Below are 16781 nucleotides of genomic sequence, written 5' to 3' on the forward strand. Positions count from 1 at the left end.
GATCCAGAAGGAGGATTCTGAAGGCCATCTGGGGATCAGAAGGAAATGCGCTCTTAGATGAAGAGACTTGAACCACCAAGCTCTCTGGGTAAGGGTGTTGGGTGAGGAAAACTGTGCTTCTTTGCTGCCTTCTTGTGCTTGGACTACCCAACAACCTGGATGACTTAGATTGTGATGAGGTGTGGGGTCTCTGCGACCTCTCGAGGGAGACCGGGAATGAGGCGAAGCCAACTGCTGGGCCACCAAAAGCGTTCGGGCCACTCCCGCAAAGACTTGCAATTCATGGCCCGAAAGTCGGAGCACAACTTCGGGTCATGGTCTGGATCCAGACACCAGAGGCACACGAGGTGCATGTCCATTACAGACATCAGCTTGTGACAGGCCTCACAAGTCTTGAAGCTGCTCCGTCGATGGGACATCCCTCGTGCACTAGGAGTCCAAGACTTAAAAAAGATTTCAACAAAAGTCGAAAAAGTTTAGTAAAAAAATGACTAAGGGGCAAGTTTTCTCCGATCTGCGCAAGGCTGGCACGGAAAATGAAAAAACTGACGTCAGCGCACAGGGGCGGTGTCTATATAGACACTGTGATGTCATCCCGGTCAACATGACGCTGACGATGGATGCGGAGTCGACTGACACGCATGGGTACTGCTGAGAAAAAATTCTCCGGATCCAGTCTGACGACTGGGGGTAATTCTAAGGTAAGGAATTTATAACTTACTGTCTCTTTCAGTTCCTGTGTTTATCATAGTATATTGAGCTACTCTGTGATGTCACGTGGGTGTCATGCTAGCTTTGAGCTTATGACCGTTTTAGATAATCAATATCATGTTCTCTCATAGTCAGCTGTAATGGTGTTCTACCAGAAGAAATAAATAGTTTCCTAGCAGACCACTAAAGAGAAATGATGAATCATAGGCCCTTAATTACTTGTCTCTCCCTGTGCACTAGCTTTAAACAGAATCTTTACTCTATTCAAAGAGGTGAAATAATGTCTTTTGGCAAACCAGATACCCTGTAACATTACATTCCAGGTTGTACCAAACCAGTATTTTGCCCTGACGTTCAAACATTTTAGAGAAAATCCAGGTTTCTTCTTAAAATATTATTTTTTAGGAAATTATTTTTGCCCTGGTTAAAGATTAACTTGATGCCTAGCGTTAACGTTCAGTTAAGTTTCTTTTTTATAGCATTCAAAGTTAAAAGCATGTTATCTGCGAACTTTAAGCCTAAATCCCTAAGTCCCTATGGACGATTATTTTGCCACATGTTGGGCAAGCGTGCCCAAATCCCACTTTGAAAATAAATTGTTCTCCCTGTAAATAGGTTCACCAAAACATATGCCCGTTTACGTTGATAATATGTTTTGTATCCAGAGTGGTTTGATACAAATACCCGTTCAGTTTAGTAACCATTGAAACCACATCACACTTGATGTTAACTTCTCTAGCAACGTAAGCAAAGTAATCAATCTCGCCTTGTTGATTTATCAAAAGAGGCATTCTATTAACCTATTTATAAACGCAAAGACAAAAAATATTATTTTGCGTAGTCTCATTGATCCCTACAAATTTAGCGTGACCTCTTCTTTCTTGGACTTTTGAGCAGAGTGAAAAAAAGTTTCAAAATAGAGGAAGACCGTAGGAACTGGGAGCCACTAGCTATTTGTAATTACTAAAGCCTTTAGCTGCAACTCAGTGTCTGTCAGATAGGAAGCATAGTCTGTTAAAGACGTCTTCACTACAACCATGTTGTGAGCTCTAATGTCAAAGGAGATTACAGGTATGGCCTACATACGTATGGTTAATCATCAGATGACTAGGGTCTAGATGTAGGTAATTTAAATTTACCGATTCGAAAATACCGAATTTTACCGATTCTGTATTTTCGAATCGGCAAATGCTATGTGGGTAATAATTCGGTAAAAATTACTGAATTGTTAAGATTCGGCATTTACCGAATCGGTAATTACCGATTCGGTAATTGCCATTCATTCCTATGGGCCTGGAGGCCCATAGGAATGAATAGCAATTACCGAATCGGTAATTACCGATTCGGTAAAATAGGGAAAGAGTCAAGGGTGGCAGGGTGTCACTTTGACACCCTGTTGAACCCCTGAATAGTGCTTGTGTGCAGATGTGGCACACATACATGCCCTAAGGGCATGTATGTCTGTCACATGGCACAGGTGTAAATGCACAGATTTGCATTTACAGAGGTATTCTTTATTTACCACCAACTAATAGTTGGTGGTAAATAACGAATCCTTAAAGCACAGAAGCACCCTTCAAAGTGCTTCCTACATGTCATTTATTGATTCGGTAAATACCGAATTGGTAAATGATGATTCGGTAAATACCGATTAGTTATTTACCGAATCCTCCCCTACATCCCAAATGCCCAATACCGGTCGGTAACGGCCGAAATTCGGTAATTTCGGCTGTTACCGACCGGTATTGGGCCACCTACATCTGGCCCTCGATGCCTTATGACTTATGGAAATGGGAGATATGCTATCAAGTAAATTGGGCCATATAATATACAGACATACTGTCTTCTGAGTGGAAGATTGTGCCGAATACAGTACAATGTTTTTCAAGATGCTAGTTCTACTTCAAATAAAAACACTCCTCATGTATCAATTTTGATAATGAAGATTAATCTTGGGTAAAGGCGGGCTTAAATGGTGGCTTAAGTAAACATTGAAGGTTACGTGTATGAATATCCGATTTTCATTTTCCTTCTGTGTAACAAAGCTCTAAAATTCCAAAATGAATGTTATCTTACAACTTAGGAATAGTCCAGTTATTTGAGAATTGTTGTGTTTGAAAAAATAAAGTCATTCGCTTTAACCCCTTTCAAGTTGGTCATTCATTTGTTGTCCTATAAAGTGGTTCGAATAGAAAGTATTGTCTAGTTGGTGTAAGTGGGAGTTGGTGAAGACCCTGGAACAGGGGAGTATATGACAGTTATTTCGAAGCTTGGCTTGTATGAGCAGAACATGATGCAGTCTCCTCTCTGGTCAGGAGATGCTTGAGGACTTATATTTATATTGAACAGTGGATAAAATGCCCTTTTTAGAATCTTTGGTCTAGCACATCTGAGAGTAGAACATATTATTCTGTTTCATCATGTTTGAAAAACGCTGCAGCAAATTATTGTTAGTCTCTGTCTTTTCCTCAAAAATGTCCTTGTATTTTGCCGAGGTAAGCAGCTGAAGAATTGACATTCTGAGTTTAAAATCATTAGATGTATTGTGCGTGTAGTCACATAAGGAAAGTGGCCCATCGCATTGTAGGACAATCTGCTTCCTGCAGCTTTTGGAATATGTTTTCACAGATCCAACCTTACAAATGGAAATATTTAAGTTCTTCAAGTATTTGCAACGGAAAATAGATCAAACCGGATCAGTACTTAAGAACAGTAAACAACCCATGGGCAACTTTTCCTTTGAAAATTTGCATTCTCTTGGATAGCCATAGTTTGCCACTGACTCCGAAAACGTTTTCTTTGTCTGCTCTGGATTCCAATGTTTCTTGCCCAGCTGTAATTATTCAGTCTTCTAATGCCTTAATACAATATGCATCAGTCTGCCATCTGATCACTGAACAGATTTGCAAATGAGAAATCTTGTTGACAGTAAAAACTCAACTGCCATATCTTTTTTCTTTCAGGCCTGCAATTCAACATAAAACTGAAATCTCCAGGCTTTCTGCAAATCGGATTCACAATTTGAACCCTGTGTTTGGCGGTGTAGGGCCAGCACTGACCGGACTACGTAACTTGGGAAACACATGCTATATGAATTCTATATTACAGTGTCTATGTAACACACCATTTCTTAATGAATATTTTCAGAATAACTGTTATCAGAGTGATATAAACAGGTATGAACTAAGTCTCATAGTGCCCACTGTAGCGTATCTCTTTAAATATTTTTGTAAAAATGATCGTAGATTTGCTATGTGAAGGTAATAGAATATCAACATTCAGCGATAATGGCAACATTCAGCGATAATAGTGCTCTATAAAACAGTGTGCATTTAGTTTAGAGGAACAAATGTTGTCCTAGTTACTTGATATTTTTTACATTACTTCTGTTTGATTGCCACAAAGTTAGAGACACAAACTCTCATGTGTAAAGTAACCTTTTTTCATGTCCTCATTTACATCTCAGTAGAGTCAGATAAATTAACTCAATGTACAGTAGATTGTTGAACATTCCGATTTTTTAGCATATATTTTATTGATAATCCTCAATAACTTCAAATTCCTATTTTCAGATTAGCAACGTATCACTCCCTTGTACCGTTTGTGAAGTAGGCGCTGGATTTGTTAGCAACCTTTGCACCCTTTCTTGCACACATTTTATCATCTTGTTTCAGAAGCATTTGCTTGATTTTTAAAACAGATTTTTGAGAAAATAATTGTGTCTTCCTTAAATCAATTTTCCCAAATTCTGTCACTGTTATAGGTGGTTTCGTTTTTTTAGCAGCTGAACTCACTGTAATTTTCAGTCTGTTCTTGCAGCTTTTGTTTCATCATGCAAGCACAGATGTTGAAACTGCAACGCATGTGAACAGAGATTCATTACTTTAAAATATTTTGGGATTCATCATTTAGAAGCAATATGCCCGATGGCACGTGTGGCTGTAGATGAACATACACTCCATACTCCTGCCGTCTAGTGTTGGGTCTGGAGTTGTACAAGTTGTTTTTCTTCCAAGAAGTCTTTCGAGTCATGGGAACGAGTGACTACTTCTTTCGGTGATATCGCGCATGGAAATCGGCTCTTTTGTTGGATTTTTTTGTCTCTGCCCTCTGGTTCGGACATGTGTACCTCTGCTCTGTGTTTCAACTCTTCAGTATGATTCTTCGGTTTCTTTTCTGTCTCCGGCTGTATTGTTTTCGATCGTGTTTTTTTTACCTCTGCGCTGCACTCACATTTTGTCAATTTTAACATGACGAACCGCCCGTCTTGAGCCTATCTTCCAGCGTGTCACCACCTCCATCAAAGATGGCGGGTTTCTAGTGGAACGTACACCGTTAAGATTTTGCCCGAGTTGCCACGCAAAATACCCTTTCACCAATCACAAACTCGTGTACAACCTGTGCATTTTGCCCGACCATAAAGAAGCTGACTGCGACGCATATAAATAGTTTTGGTCCACGAAAACCCTTTGGGATCGTGGGCCTGTCGGTTGGAAATGTCTTGAAGGAGCAGCGATGACACTCCCGACCTTTTTGGCGAAGAACACGCACAGGAAGAGCCCACCTCAGAAGAAGAGGATGCCTGTCTCTATTGATGAAAGATCCGGTTCCGATGTAAAGCTTGAACTGGAGATGCACGAACTCTCATCCTGCCAACAAGTGAGTACTGTGACTCCTGCCTGTGCTCCTCCATCCAAGTCTGCCACAAAATATTTCAATCTCGTGCTATCAGGGGTGGCCGGACTACCACTGCCTTCGGGTCATGGTCAGAATTGTAAATCTGTTTCGGATGTGCTGCCCTTGAGCCTGGCACCGAAATGTGATTCCCGGGTAAACCTTTTGCATCAGCCTCTTCGGACCGAGGTCATACTTCGGTATCGACCTATCCTTCGGACCGACCCAGCAAGTGAGCCCATCAACCTCGGTGCCGACACCGAGGTTGATGGGCTCACTTGCTGGGTCGGGCAAGCAACACAGTTCCAAGTCAAAACCATCAGTACCGAAACCTTCTGAGCCAAAAGACTCAAAACCTTCATCAGCTTCCATCTCTCCTGTTGAACCCATTCTGGAAACGATGGACATTCCTCAGAGAAAGATTAAAATTCAAGAAGGAACTGGTCGGATTCTTGCCTCTCCGCCACTAAAGAGGAAATTAACATTTGAGGAATCCTGTTACTCCTAAAAAGGAAACAAAGGATAAAGCCACCATTCCTGCCCACCATCCTCTTCTTCCATCATCACCGCCACCAACAACACCTTGAATCCCCACCTCCCTCTCCTCTACCACGGTCTACAGCACATGACTGACTTGATTCTTCCCCTCAATGGTCACCACATTCGGACACTGGGAGTGAAGGAGGGGCATTAGGAGATCCTGACCCTTGGGATATTTATGACCTTGATCCCACTACTCTTGATGATCCAGATTTATATCCAGTTTGTCCTTCCCCTCCTGAAGATGTCGCTTCCTTTCATCAGGTTATCGCTAAAGCAGCAACTTTTCAAAATGTTGAGCTGCATAAAGAACCACTAGAGCAGGATTTTTTATTTGCAACCCCCCTCTAACACACAAGGACACCCAGTATATGCCCATGATTCCTGGCATGATGAGACATGCTGAATACATTTTCAAAGAGCCAGTTCATGCCTGGGTCTTCACCCAAAGGGTGAGCAAAAAATGCAAAGCGGTTCCCTCTGAGCCCCTCTTTATCGAGACTCAGGTTCCACCGAACTCTATTGTTGCAACTACTGCTCATATAAGGGGAAACGGACTACTGGGAACACTCCTGAGAAAGGAAGCAATCGCATAGATGCGCTGTACAAAAGGTTAGCAGCACAAGTAGCCAATCATTGGTATATTGCCAATTCATGAACCCTTCTAGCCCGCTATATTGGAGCCCATTGGTATGATATGGAAGGACTATTGCAGTACCTCCACCCATCTGCAAGAAGCTAGTTAGCAAAATTCCGGCGGCATACAGCAACATTCAGGAAGCCTCTGATTATGGTATTAATCTTCTCCTTTTCACCATGCAAAGAGAAAAGGAGATTGTGCTATATTAAACAAGACCTCTACAGCATCCCATAACGACATAGTAGCAAACACCACAGTGATCTCAACTTGTTATGATAGAGAATAAATGATTATCATCATCCTGTTCTTTCTTTTTGATAAGCAAACAAAAGTGCAACTGAAGGGAAGCCAACTTGCTTTAAACCATCCAGTGAAGGTTTTGATGGCAAAGCGAGCCCAAGTTTCAGAGAGATTGCTAATGGCATATTGACTAGCATATGTGCTTTGCACAGTCATTGGTAAATTACCTGTGCAGCAAAGGCAATACATTATGACAATGCCATTCTTTAATGCAGAGGCTATTTTTCACTATAATTATCGTAAGGAGAGGTATCATCACCGACCAATTACCAAACGCAGTGATGAAACAGGTCAGCATTCTTACAAATTAGCGCACTCTCGAGTCCCACTTAATAAATACATCATCTACCTTATTGCCTACAATACTAGCGGAACCAGAAAATAATAGACACATTCAAAGAAAAGTAAGTTTGTGTAGAATTCTCACTGAAAAACAGCCCTTCACTAAGGCCTTTGAAACTCCTCATCCGAGAGGTCCAACATTTATTTTAGACTTTCTGTTCAGAGTTTTGTTTCACAGACATTATAAGCACCAAACACTTGCAGTACTCACTAAAAAAAATCTATCCTCCTCCTCCCCTCAGTAACGTTCTTTTGAGTTGCTGAACATGTCATCCTGTATACATAAAACTCCAAACATTTAGCAGTATCATTATCTCTTAGATACTTTGCAGTCATTTAGGCAACACTTTGTAGGAATACTCTATGAAGCCCTTTTAGACTTGGAGAGTCCACATATTAACATTGTAATCTAGAGCAAGACAACTCTCATATTGCACAGCCAGGTTCTCACTGAACCTGAACAGAAGCAACCCAGTATCACCGATTTCGTCCGGGTCACTGCAAGGTCATTGGCTGAGGAAAAGTAAAGCAGTCCATTCACCACTTCTTGTTTACTTTATTGTGCCAGCCTAAGTGGAATGGGCATGCCCAGACAAGGGTCCCCTGCACACTGTATCTGAAAGAGACACGTTAGTGATAGATTCCTTACCTTATAATATCCCCAGGCGTCAGACTGGATCCGGAAACTTTTGTGTAGCAATACCCCTGCGCGCCGGTAGGCGTCGTCTGCGGCTCCGCGTCCGTCGTCCGCGTCATGAGCGCCGGAATGACGTCGCCGGAGTACTTAGACGGCGCCCATGCGCGCTGATGGTGGTTCTTCTTTTTTCCGCGCCAGCTAGCGCAGATCCGGAAGAAGCTCTACCCCCAGTCAATTTTTGACTGAACTTTTTGATCCTTTTGATCTCTCAATTTTGTAGAGTTCTCGACTCTATCGGTGCCAGGGATGTCCGGGTTCAAGCCTTGTTCGAAGTGCGATCGACTCATGTTGGTCACGGACCCCCATCGCCGGTGCCTGAAGTTCTTAGGCCTCGACCACGACGATCGGACCTGCTCCGACTGCCGGGCCCTGACGTCGAAGGCTAGGCGGGAGCGGTCCCGCAAGCGTCTCGAGCTGAGGCAGTCGGCCCCGCGCCGCTCCAGGTCCCGGTCCCACGGGAGGTCGAGGGACAGGTCGCGAGGTCGGAGTCATCGGAGCTCTGGAAGTGGACACCGATCGTCTGGTTCCAAGTCCTCAGGTAAGAGGCATGAGAGGTCGGAGCGACGTCATCGATCTTCTGACCCGCCCCGACGCTCGCACGATGCGGCCGGGGGCTCGGGCGACACCGCCCACGCGGCTCCGCGGGAGTCGCAAGCGTCGCCGCCTGCCCCACACCTTCGGGTCCCAGGGCACGGCGCGACGCCGGAGGAGGTCGAGAGGTGCCTCATGGCCATGAGGGCCCTCCCTCCTCAGTCGGTTCCCGTGGCGCCTTCGGGCCGATCGGTTCCGTCTGGAGGTCCTTCCGGGTCGGGCCCTTCGGCCCCGACGCCGTCGGGTGCTTCGGCTCCGACGCCGCTGGCGACTTCGGTCTCGGCGCTGCAGGACCTCACTGGATCCGGTTCCGGATCCGGGACCTCGCCGGTCGACCTTACGACCTCGCCGGCGCCGTCCCTTCAGGTGTCGCCCCTGGCGGTAAATGTGGTTGCCGCCCCCAATGTTTCCTGCGGTCCTACTCAGGCGCTGGAAGGGCACCGCTGGGCGCCGATTCCGACGGCCTTTGGGGATTTCTATCTCCACGAGGAGGCCCTGTCTGCTAATCCTGGTTTCCAGGACACAGGTGACGAGGAAAATTGGGAGGGGTCCGAGGACACTCTGGCACAGGATTGCCAGTCACAGCAGGACTGGACATATGAGCTTGGGGAGGCCAGTGGTATTGACACATCGCCAGACACTGGATTTACCTCGCCTCCGACTGTGGCTTCAGAGGCGGGTTCTGCTTATAGCGTAGTGTTGACGAAGGCAGCTAAGGCCTTAAACCTTCAGCTGAATAAAGAACAAAGAACGTACCCCGCCAATAGATAATGTGGTCCCAGATCCGGGATCCTAGTATGTGAGGGGTGATAAACCTAGAGGTAGGTACTGCACATTACAAAATCAACACCATTCAATTATTTGCAAGAAACAGTTTTTAGCAAATATATAGGTACTTTTATTTTAGTGTAGAAAGCATTTATATACATCCATCGCATATAATTCTCTTATAAATATTGCACAGTATACATAGTCAATTTAGAAAACAAGTAAAAGTGACAAAATAACATTCTTCTTAGGAACCTACCCAGTAACATTTCCTACTTCATTCATACTTTCATTCTTACAGTGTTTCAAAAACTAATACTATCTAAAATTCAGACATTCCACTCACATTCTTCAGTTCATACAAATCGTTCTGTTGTATTCCACATAAGGATGGTAGATATGTGGCATAGAGCCGAATATTATTCCAGACTAATGATCTTGTTGCGGCACCTAGTTGATACTACATAGTATGCCGTACTTCTGGAGCCACGAGCCGACGCGCGTTTCGGTGATAGGCCAGGTGGGCCACACCTTCGTCAGGGCTGGGAGTTGTTGACTGGGAGGAACAGGGTAAAAATCTAAAAATAGAATATAGTGCTTTTAGTATTAATCTATTTTACAATTAAATTTGTCAAAGCATGTCTCTTTCCAATACATTTCTTTATACTGAACACAGATAAAAGAGAAAATAGAAGAAACATAATAGTCGTCTTTAACCTGATGTTTATATAGTTGCCATTTTGACAGTATGCAGTACCCAACAATTCTAGGGCCACTCCCTAAACCAGACTCCCAAACGGTGAGATCTGTAAAAGGCATTTAGATAACCTAAGCTAAGTAACCAAAAGAGAGCATTTTAACATCATTCATATCTCACATTTACTGACATTCTGGGGAACACTCACTTTTGAACACATTTTGACCAGCAAAACTAAGGGTTATTATACATCAAGTTGGTACTAGTAGAGTACGGGTTTTTTTAGAAGCAAAACCTTTGATAATTGTAGGATCTTAGATGTCAGTGCAGGTGCGCATATATTAAGTAAAATAGGTAACCACAAACAGGTGGCGATGATAACTATTGGTAGTTTATAATTTAAAAGATTGATATAACAGCTCACAACATTGTCTAAGTATTTAATTTACCTGAAATGGTTTAAAGGGGATCCTTAAAGCAAAGGGCGCATAGAGTTAATGTTTTCAGCAGATCCGGAATCTAATAGGTGATAAATAAACTCTAATTTATATTCTATCCTTATGGATTTTTTGCAACCAGATATTCAATGAACTTTAAATTTCATTACCTGAGTTTTTAATTTTTGTTTGTAAATGAAAGAGTTTCGCTTCGCTAATCCTGGTTTCCAGGACACAGGTGACGAGGAAAATTGGGAGGGGTCCGAGGACACTCTGGCACAGGATTGCCAGTCACAGCAGGACTGGACATATGAGCTTGGGGAGGCCAGTGGTATTGACACATCGCCAGACACTGGATTTACCTCGCCTCCGACTGTGGCTTCAGAGGCGGGTTCTGCTTATAGCGTAGTGTTGACGAAGGCAGCTAAGGCCTTAAACCTTCAGCTCCCCGTCGCGGCCGTGAGGACTTATCTCCTCACTGAGGTCCTCAAACCGCAGTCAAGCTCCGTGGAGCCCCTGCTGCCGTTCAATAAGGCCTTATGTGACGTTCTTCTGGGCGCTTGGTCCAAGCCCGCCACAGGCCCGCCTGTGGATAGGAACGTGGCCAGACGCTACCGCCCGGCCCCGGGCGACCCATGCTTTTTGTCCACCCATCCCACCCCCGAGAGTCTGGTCATCCAGGCCTCAAACTCCCAGACCGCATTCCCGTCGGCCCCGCCCGACAGGGAATCCAAGAGATACGAACAGTTCGGGAAGAAGGTTTTCTCGTCTGTTAGCTTGGGGCTGCAGTCTGTGAACACCGCCTGTCTCTTGGGCCGCTACACCCACACTCTGTGGGACACGGTTGCGGAGGTGCTGCCAAGATGCCCGGAGGAGGTCCAGGCTAAACTCGGCCAAGCCCTTGCGGACGGCCGAGATGCAGCACGCTTTTCTATCCGGTGTGGGCTGGATACAACGGACTCACTGGGCAGGGCGATGGCAACGGCTTGTACCATAACATACTCCAGACATTCCTTACTTGCCTTACGTCCTCCTGACACATCTAACTGTCCACAAAGGAACCCCGCAGATATTCTTAAAGACACCACCATCGCTTGTCCTCATTGTCTCTATTCCATCCCCCTTCTTCCTTCTCTTCAAACTGTGGGCACTCCAAACAACAATGATGTAGGTGACACTACTTCTATAGCCCTGATTAATGCCCGGTCTCTAGGGAAGCACAGGCAGGAAATATATGATCTTATCACCGACTATTCTCTCGACATTTTGTTCATCACGGAAACATGGACTGATGAATCGTCGCAGCCAGACCTGGTCATTGCTGTGCCACCTGGATTCAAGGCATACTGTCAGGATAGGCCCAAACAAAGAGGGGGTGGGCTGGCCATAATTGCCAGAGACACTTACCCTGTTAAAACTACCATCATTCCATCTACCGCCTGTGAGGCCATGCAATTTTCTATCAACATCTCTCCCTCATTCAATTTTAAGGGAATGCTAATATATAGGCCCCCGGGATCTAAGCCTACCTTTCTGTCTAGCTTAAACTCTATAATGGAATCTGTTGCCACAGAAACCACCTTCACAGTCCTCGGTGACTTGAATTTTCATCTAGACCTGGATCACCTAGCTGATTCAGTTGCTCTCACCTCTGACCTAGGCAATTTAGGGTTAAAACAACTTGTCCTGTCCTCTACACACCAAGCAGGCCACATTTTGGATCCTATTTTTTCCAATCTAGAAGGACTTCAAATCACCAGTATTCTGCCCATGCAGTGGACAGACCATTTCGCAATCTTTGCAAACATTGCCACCTGCAAAGATTACAATAACAATTTCCAATCGGTTCCCAAACTACCATTCAAAGACTGGAAAAACATAAATCAAGAAAACTTCAAGGCTACACTCACACAAACTCGTCCAGACTTTGTTGATGACCCCAATATAGCCCTCCAGCAATTATATGACTGGATTGGTCAGGCTTCCCACCAATCAGCCCCTTCCAAGGAACATTCCAGCAACCGAGCCAAACCCTCCGCGCCTTGGTACAATGACAAACTTAGAACACAAAAACAGATAAACCGTTGCAAGGAGAGAACCTGGAGGAAAGATTATGATGCTGTCAGCAAATCTATTTACAGGGAAGCCGTTGCCCTATACAAAAACATGATAGCGCAGGCCAAAAGAGAATACTATACGGACCAAATCAATCAAGCCAGGAATTCTAGTAAAGAACTATTCACTATCACTAAAGCTTTATCAGGCAACTCACCGGACCTTACGCCCCCTCCGTCACAATCTTTATGTGACGCTCTGGCATCTTTTTTCTACACTAAGGTAGATGACATCTACCAAGCTTTTTCTTCCAAATCACCTTTGGTCGCCACATCTTGCGTCACCTCCCCTTTATCTAATGTTTTCCCGTGCTTTCAATCAGTCACCCAGGAACAAATAAAAAACATACTCCTGACTATTAAATCTGGTTCACCCCTCGACCCTTGTCCCCTTTCTGTTCTAAGACCAGCGGTAGAAGTCATCTTGCCGGCTCTCACACATGTCTGTAATCTGATATTGCGGTCAGGCCAATACCCTAACTTACTCAAAAATACGCTCTTAAAGCCTCTGTTAAAAAAACCTTCGCTCGATAAAAATGAGCTGAAGAATTACCGACCAATTGCCAGCTTACCGTTCATTGCCAAGACCATCGAAAAGATCATGAACATCCAGATCTCTGAGTTCATCGAGGTTCACCAGCTCCTGGATGACACACAGTTCGGGTTCAGAAAATTTCACGGGACTGAGACTGCCCTGATTAAAGCCGCAGACGATATCAGGGAGATCAGGGACCAAGGTGGCTCCGCCATACTGGTTCTGTTAGACCTCTCAGCGGCTTTTGACACGGTCGACCACAGTATCCTTGTCGACCGTGTCCAAGGTTTTGGCATCTGTCACTCTGCCAAAAACTTAATAGCCTCTTTCCTCGCCAACAGAACGCAGGCGGTCATCTTAGGACCCTTTCAATCTGCACAACTCTCTGCCCCCTGTGGTGTCCCGCAAGGCTCATCCCTTAGTCCGACACTTTTTAACATCTATGTGTCGGACCTAGCTAAGACCATCAAGGCTCATGGGATGAGCCTTACCTCGTACGCTGATGACACTCAACTCGTGTTGGCTATTAAGGGTGACGGAGAGCAAGTAGCGGAAAAATTTAAGAAAGGGCTTCTAGATATAGGAGACTGGATGGAAACCAATTGTTTAAAGCTGAACTCAGAGAAAACTGAGGTGCTTGTCTTCGGTCCTTTGTCTCCAGCCTGGTCCACCACATGGTGGCCAGAGACCTTTGGTGCCCCTCCTACCCCGACCTCCAAGGTCAGGAATCTGGGGGTTATCTTCGACGACGGTTTGAACTTCATGGATCATGCCAATAAGATAGCATCCACAGCGCACCTTAAATTAAAAATGATTCGCAAGATTCGTCCATTTCTACCTGATTCTGCAATCAAGACACTGGTCTCGGCCCTTGTCCTTTCATCCCTGGACTACTGTAATGGTTTATTTCTTAATGCGCAATCTCGAGTCACCAAAAAACTTCAAACCATACAGAATGCAGCAGCCCGTCTCATTACTGGCAAAACAAAGTTTGAACCTATTGCCCAAAATTTAAAAGATCTCCACTGGCTGACTGTACAAAAAAGGATCCTCTTTAAGGCTCTCTGTATAGTCTTTAAATCAGTTAACAATCAAGGACCCCATTTTCTGAGAGACAAACTTCAATTTTACAAACCGACAAGAGTTTTACGCTCTGCAACTCTCAACCAATTGTCAGTTCCTCGCACCAAAACAGTGTCCTGGGGAGACCGTCGCTTTCTTGTGGCTGCCCCCAGACTTTGGAACTCCTTGCCTCTTAACATCAGACAGAGCGCTACGCTGTTTCAGTTCCGTAAACTATTGAAAACTTGGCTGTTCTCCCAGTAACCATGCTTATCGGTCTTTTTGTTTACTCCTATCTCCTTCTACTTGCTTTTCCCTTTTCAATAATGGTTTCAGCGCCTTGACGCCTAAGGGTATAAGTAGCGCTTTACAAATGTCAAAAATAAATAAATAAATAAATAAATAAATAAACGACGGTGGCGGTTCGACGTTACGCCTGGTTGAGGTCCGCCAACTTCTCGGCTGATGTCCAGGCCACACTCCTGGACATGCCGTTTGATGGCCGTCGCCTCTTCGGCGACAAGGCAGACCATGCGCTGGAACGTTTCAAGGACTCCAGGGCTACGGCCAAGTCCTTGGGCCTCATGGCCCCACGCCAGCAAACGGGTGCCTTTCGCTCCTTTCGTGGCCACGGAAGGGCGCCCCACCACATATCGTCAGCCACACACCGCAAAATGTCCAGCAGCGCGGTGGCGGACGTGGAAACCGCCGTGGCGGCGGTCGGGGACCACGGCGAGGCCAGTCCACACCTCCCTCAGCAGCACCTGCCTCAAAACCTTCCGAGTTTTCAAGCCCATGTGACGCCTGTGGGGGGCAGGGTTCGCCATCACCTCTCCCACTGGCATATAGTCACTTCGGACAGGTGGGTGCTGCAAATTGTCCGAAGGGGCTACTCCCTCCCCTTCGAGGCACCCCCTCCATCCATGCCACCGCAATACCACTGTGTGTCGGGGGATCACTTGCAACTTCTGCAAGAGGAAGTCACGGCACTCTTGGCCAAGAGGGCCATCGAGCGCGTTCCTGGGCCAGAAGTAGGGTGTGGATGTTACTCCCACTACTTTCTGGTGCCCAAGAAGGGCAAAGGGGGCCTACGCCCTATCTTGGACTTGCGGAACGTCAACGGCTTCCTCCGGACGGAGAAGTTCAAGATGCTGACTTTGGCTCAGGTCCTGGCTGCCCTGTACCCGGGAGACTGGATGGTAGCGTTGGACCTGCAGGACGCCTATTTCCACATCCCCGTCCTGCCGGCCCACTGGCGTTACCTGCGGTTCACGGTAGGCCAAGAGCACTTTCAGTTTACCGTGCTCCCCTTCGGCCTTACCAGCGCCCCACGGGTGTTCACGAAGGTGATGGCGGTGGTCGCAGCTCATCTGCGCAGGCAGGGGGTATCAGTCTTCCCCTACCTCGACGACTGGTTGTTGAAGGCGGGCTCGCCCCAGACAGTCGTCAGCCACCTCCAGACTACGGCCGACCTCCTGCACCTGCTGGAGTTCTCCATCAATGTGCCGAAGTCACACCTGTGTCCCTCTCAGAAGCTCCTCTTCATCGGAGCGGTTCTCGACTCGGCGCAGTTTCGGGTTTACCCACCCGAACAGCGGGTTCGGGATATTCAGGCTCTGGTTCCCATCTTCCAGCCGTTATCCCGAGTCTCGGTCAGGTTGACGCTGCGGCTTCTGGGGCTGATGGCCTCCTGCATCCTTCTGGTGCGTCACGCCAGGTGGCGGATGCGGGCTCTGCAGTGGGACCTGAAGTTTCAGTGGGCCCAGCATCAGGGCAACCTGTCCGATCATGTCTTGATCTCGGAGGGCACTGCGAGACAACTGCAGTGGTGGCTCACGGACTGCGACTGGTTCAGTGGCAGATCCCTCTCCCTGCCCCACCCGGAGCACGTAGTTGTGACGGACGCGTCCCTCCAGAGCTGGGGAGGCCACATGGGAGAGGCGGAGATCAGAGGCCTGTGGTCTCCGGCGGAGTCCCGGCTCCATATCAACCTGCTGGAGCTTCGGGCGATTCGTCTAGCACTGAAGGCATTCCTCCCCTCTGTCCGGGGACGTGCAGTGCAAGTGTTCACCGACAACACCACCGCCATGTGGTACTGCAACAAACAAGGCGGAGTGGGGTCGTGGACCCTTTGCCAGGAGGCTCTGCGCCTCTGGCAATGGCTGGAACATCAGGGCGTGACCCTGGTGGTTCAACACCTGGCAGGCTCTCTGAATGCCAGGGCGGACGAACTCAGCCGTCGGTGCATGATGGATCACGAATGGCGTCTGAACTCGGATGTGGCGCAAGGTCTCTTTCAGCAGTGGGGAGAGCCTTGGTTAGATCTATTCGCCACAGAAGAGAACGCGCAATGTCATCAGTTCTGCGCGTTGGAATTTCCAAGGCGGCACTCGCTCGGAGACGCTTTTCGTCGCGAGTGGAGCTGCGGTCTATTGTACGCCTTTCCGCCTATACCACTTCTGCCCAGAGTGCTGAAGAAGATCAGGCGCGACCGGGCCCAGGTTATCCTTGTGGCTCCGGACTGGGTTCGAAGATACTGGTATCCCGAGCTACTCAGCATGTCAGTCGATCCCCCGATTCGTCTGCCTCTTCGGGAGGACCTTCTGTCGCAGCAGCAGGGGACGGTCCTGCACCCGAACCTGTCCAGTCTCCACCTACAAGCTTGGAGATTGA

At 46.7% G+C, this 16781-nt stretch overlaps 1 protein-coding gene across 1 annotated transcript in view; it reads left to right on the forward strand.

Moving 5' to 3' along the window:
- The window catches only part of USP8 (ubiquitin specific peptidase 8), a 580270-nt gene that overhangs the window by 324520 nt on the left and 238969 nt on the right, over nt 1-16781 (forward strand). Inside the window, exon 14 of the mRNA XM_086958250.1 lies at nt 3675-3887. Coding sequence (XP_086814376.1) covers nt 3675-3887 — 213 coding nt within the window. The remainder of the gene's footprint in view (nt 1-3674; nt 3888-16781) is intronic.

Source organism: Lissotriton vulgaris, chromosome 2_1 (assembly GCF_964263255.1).
Source record: "Lissotriton vulgaris chromosome 2_1, aLisVul1.2, whole genome shotgun sequence".
Classification (NCBI taxonomy): domain Eukaryota; kingdom Metazoa; phylum Chordata; class Amphibia; order Caudata; family Salamandridae; genus Lissotriton; species Lissotriton vulgaris.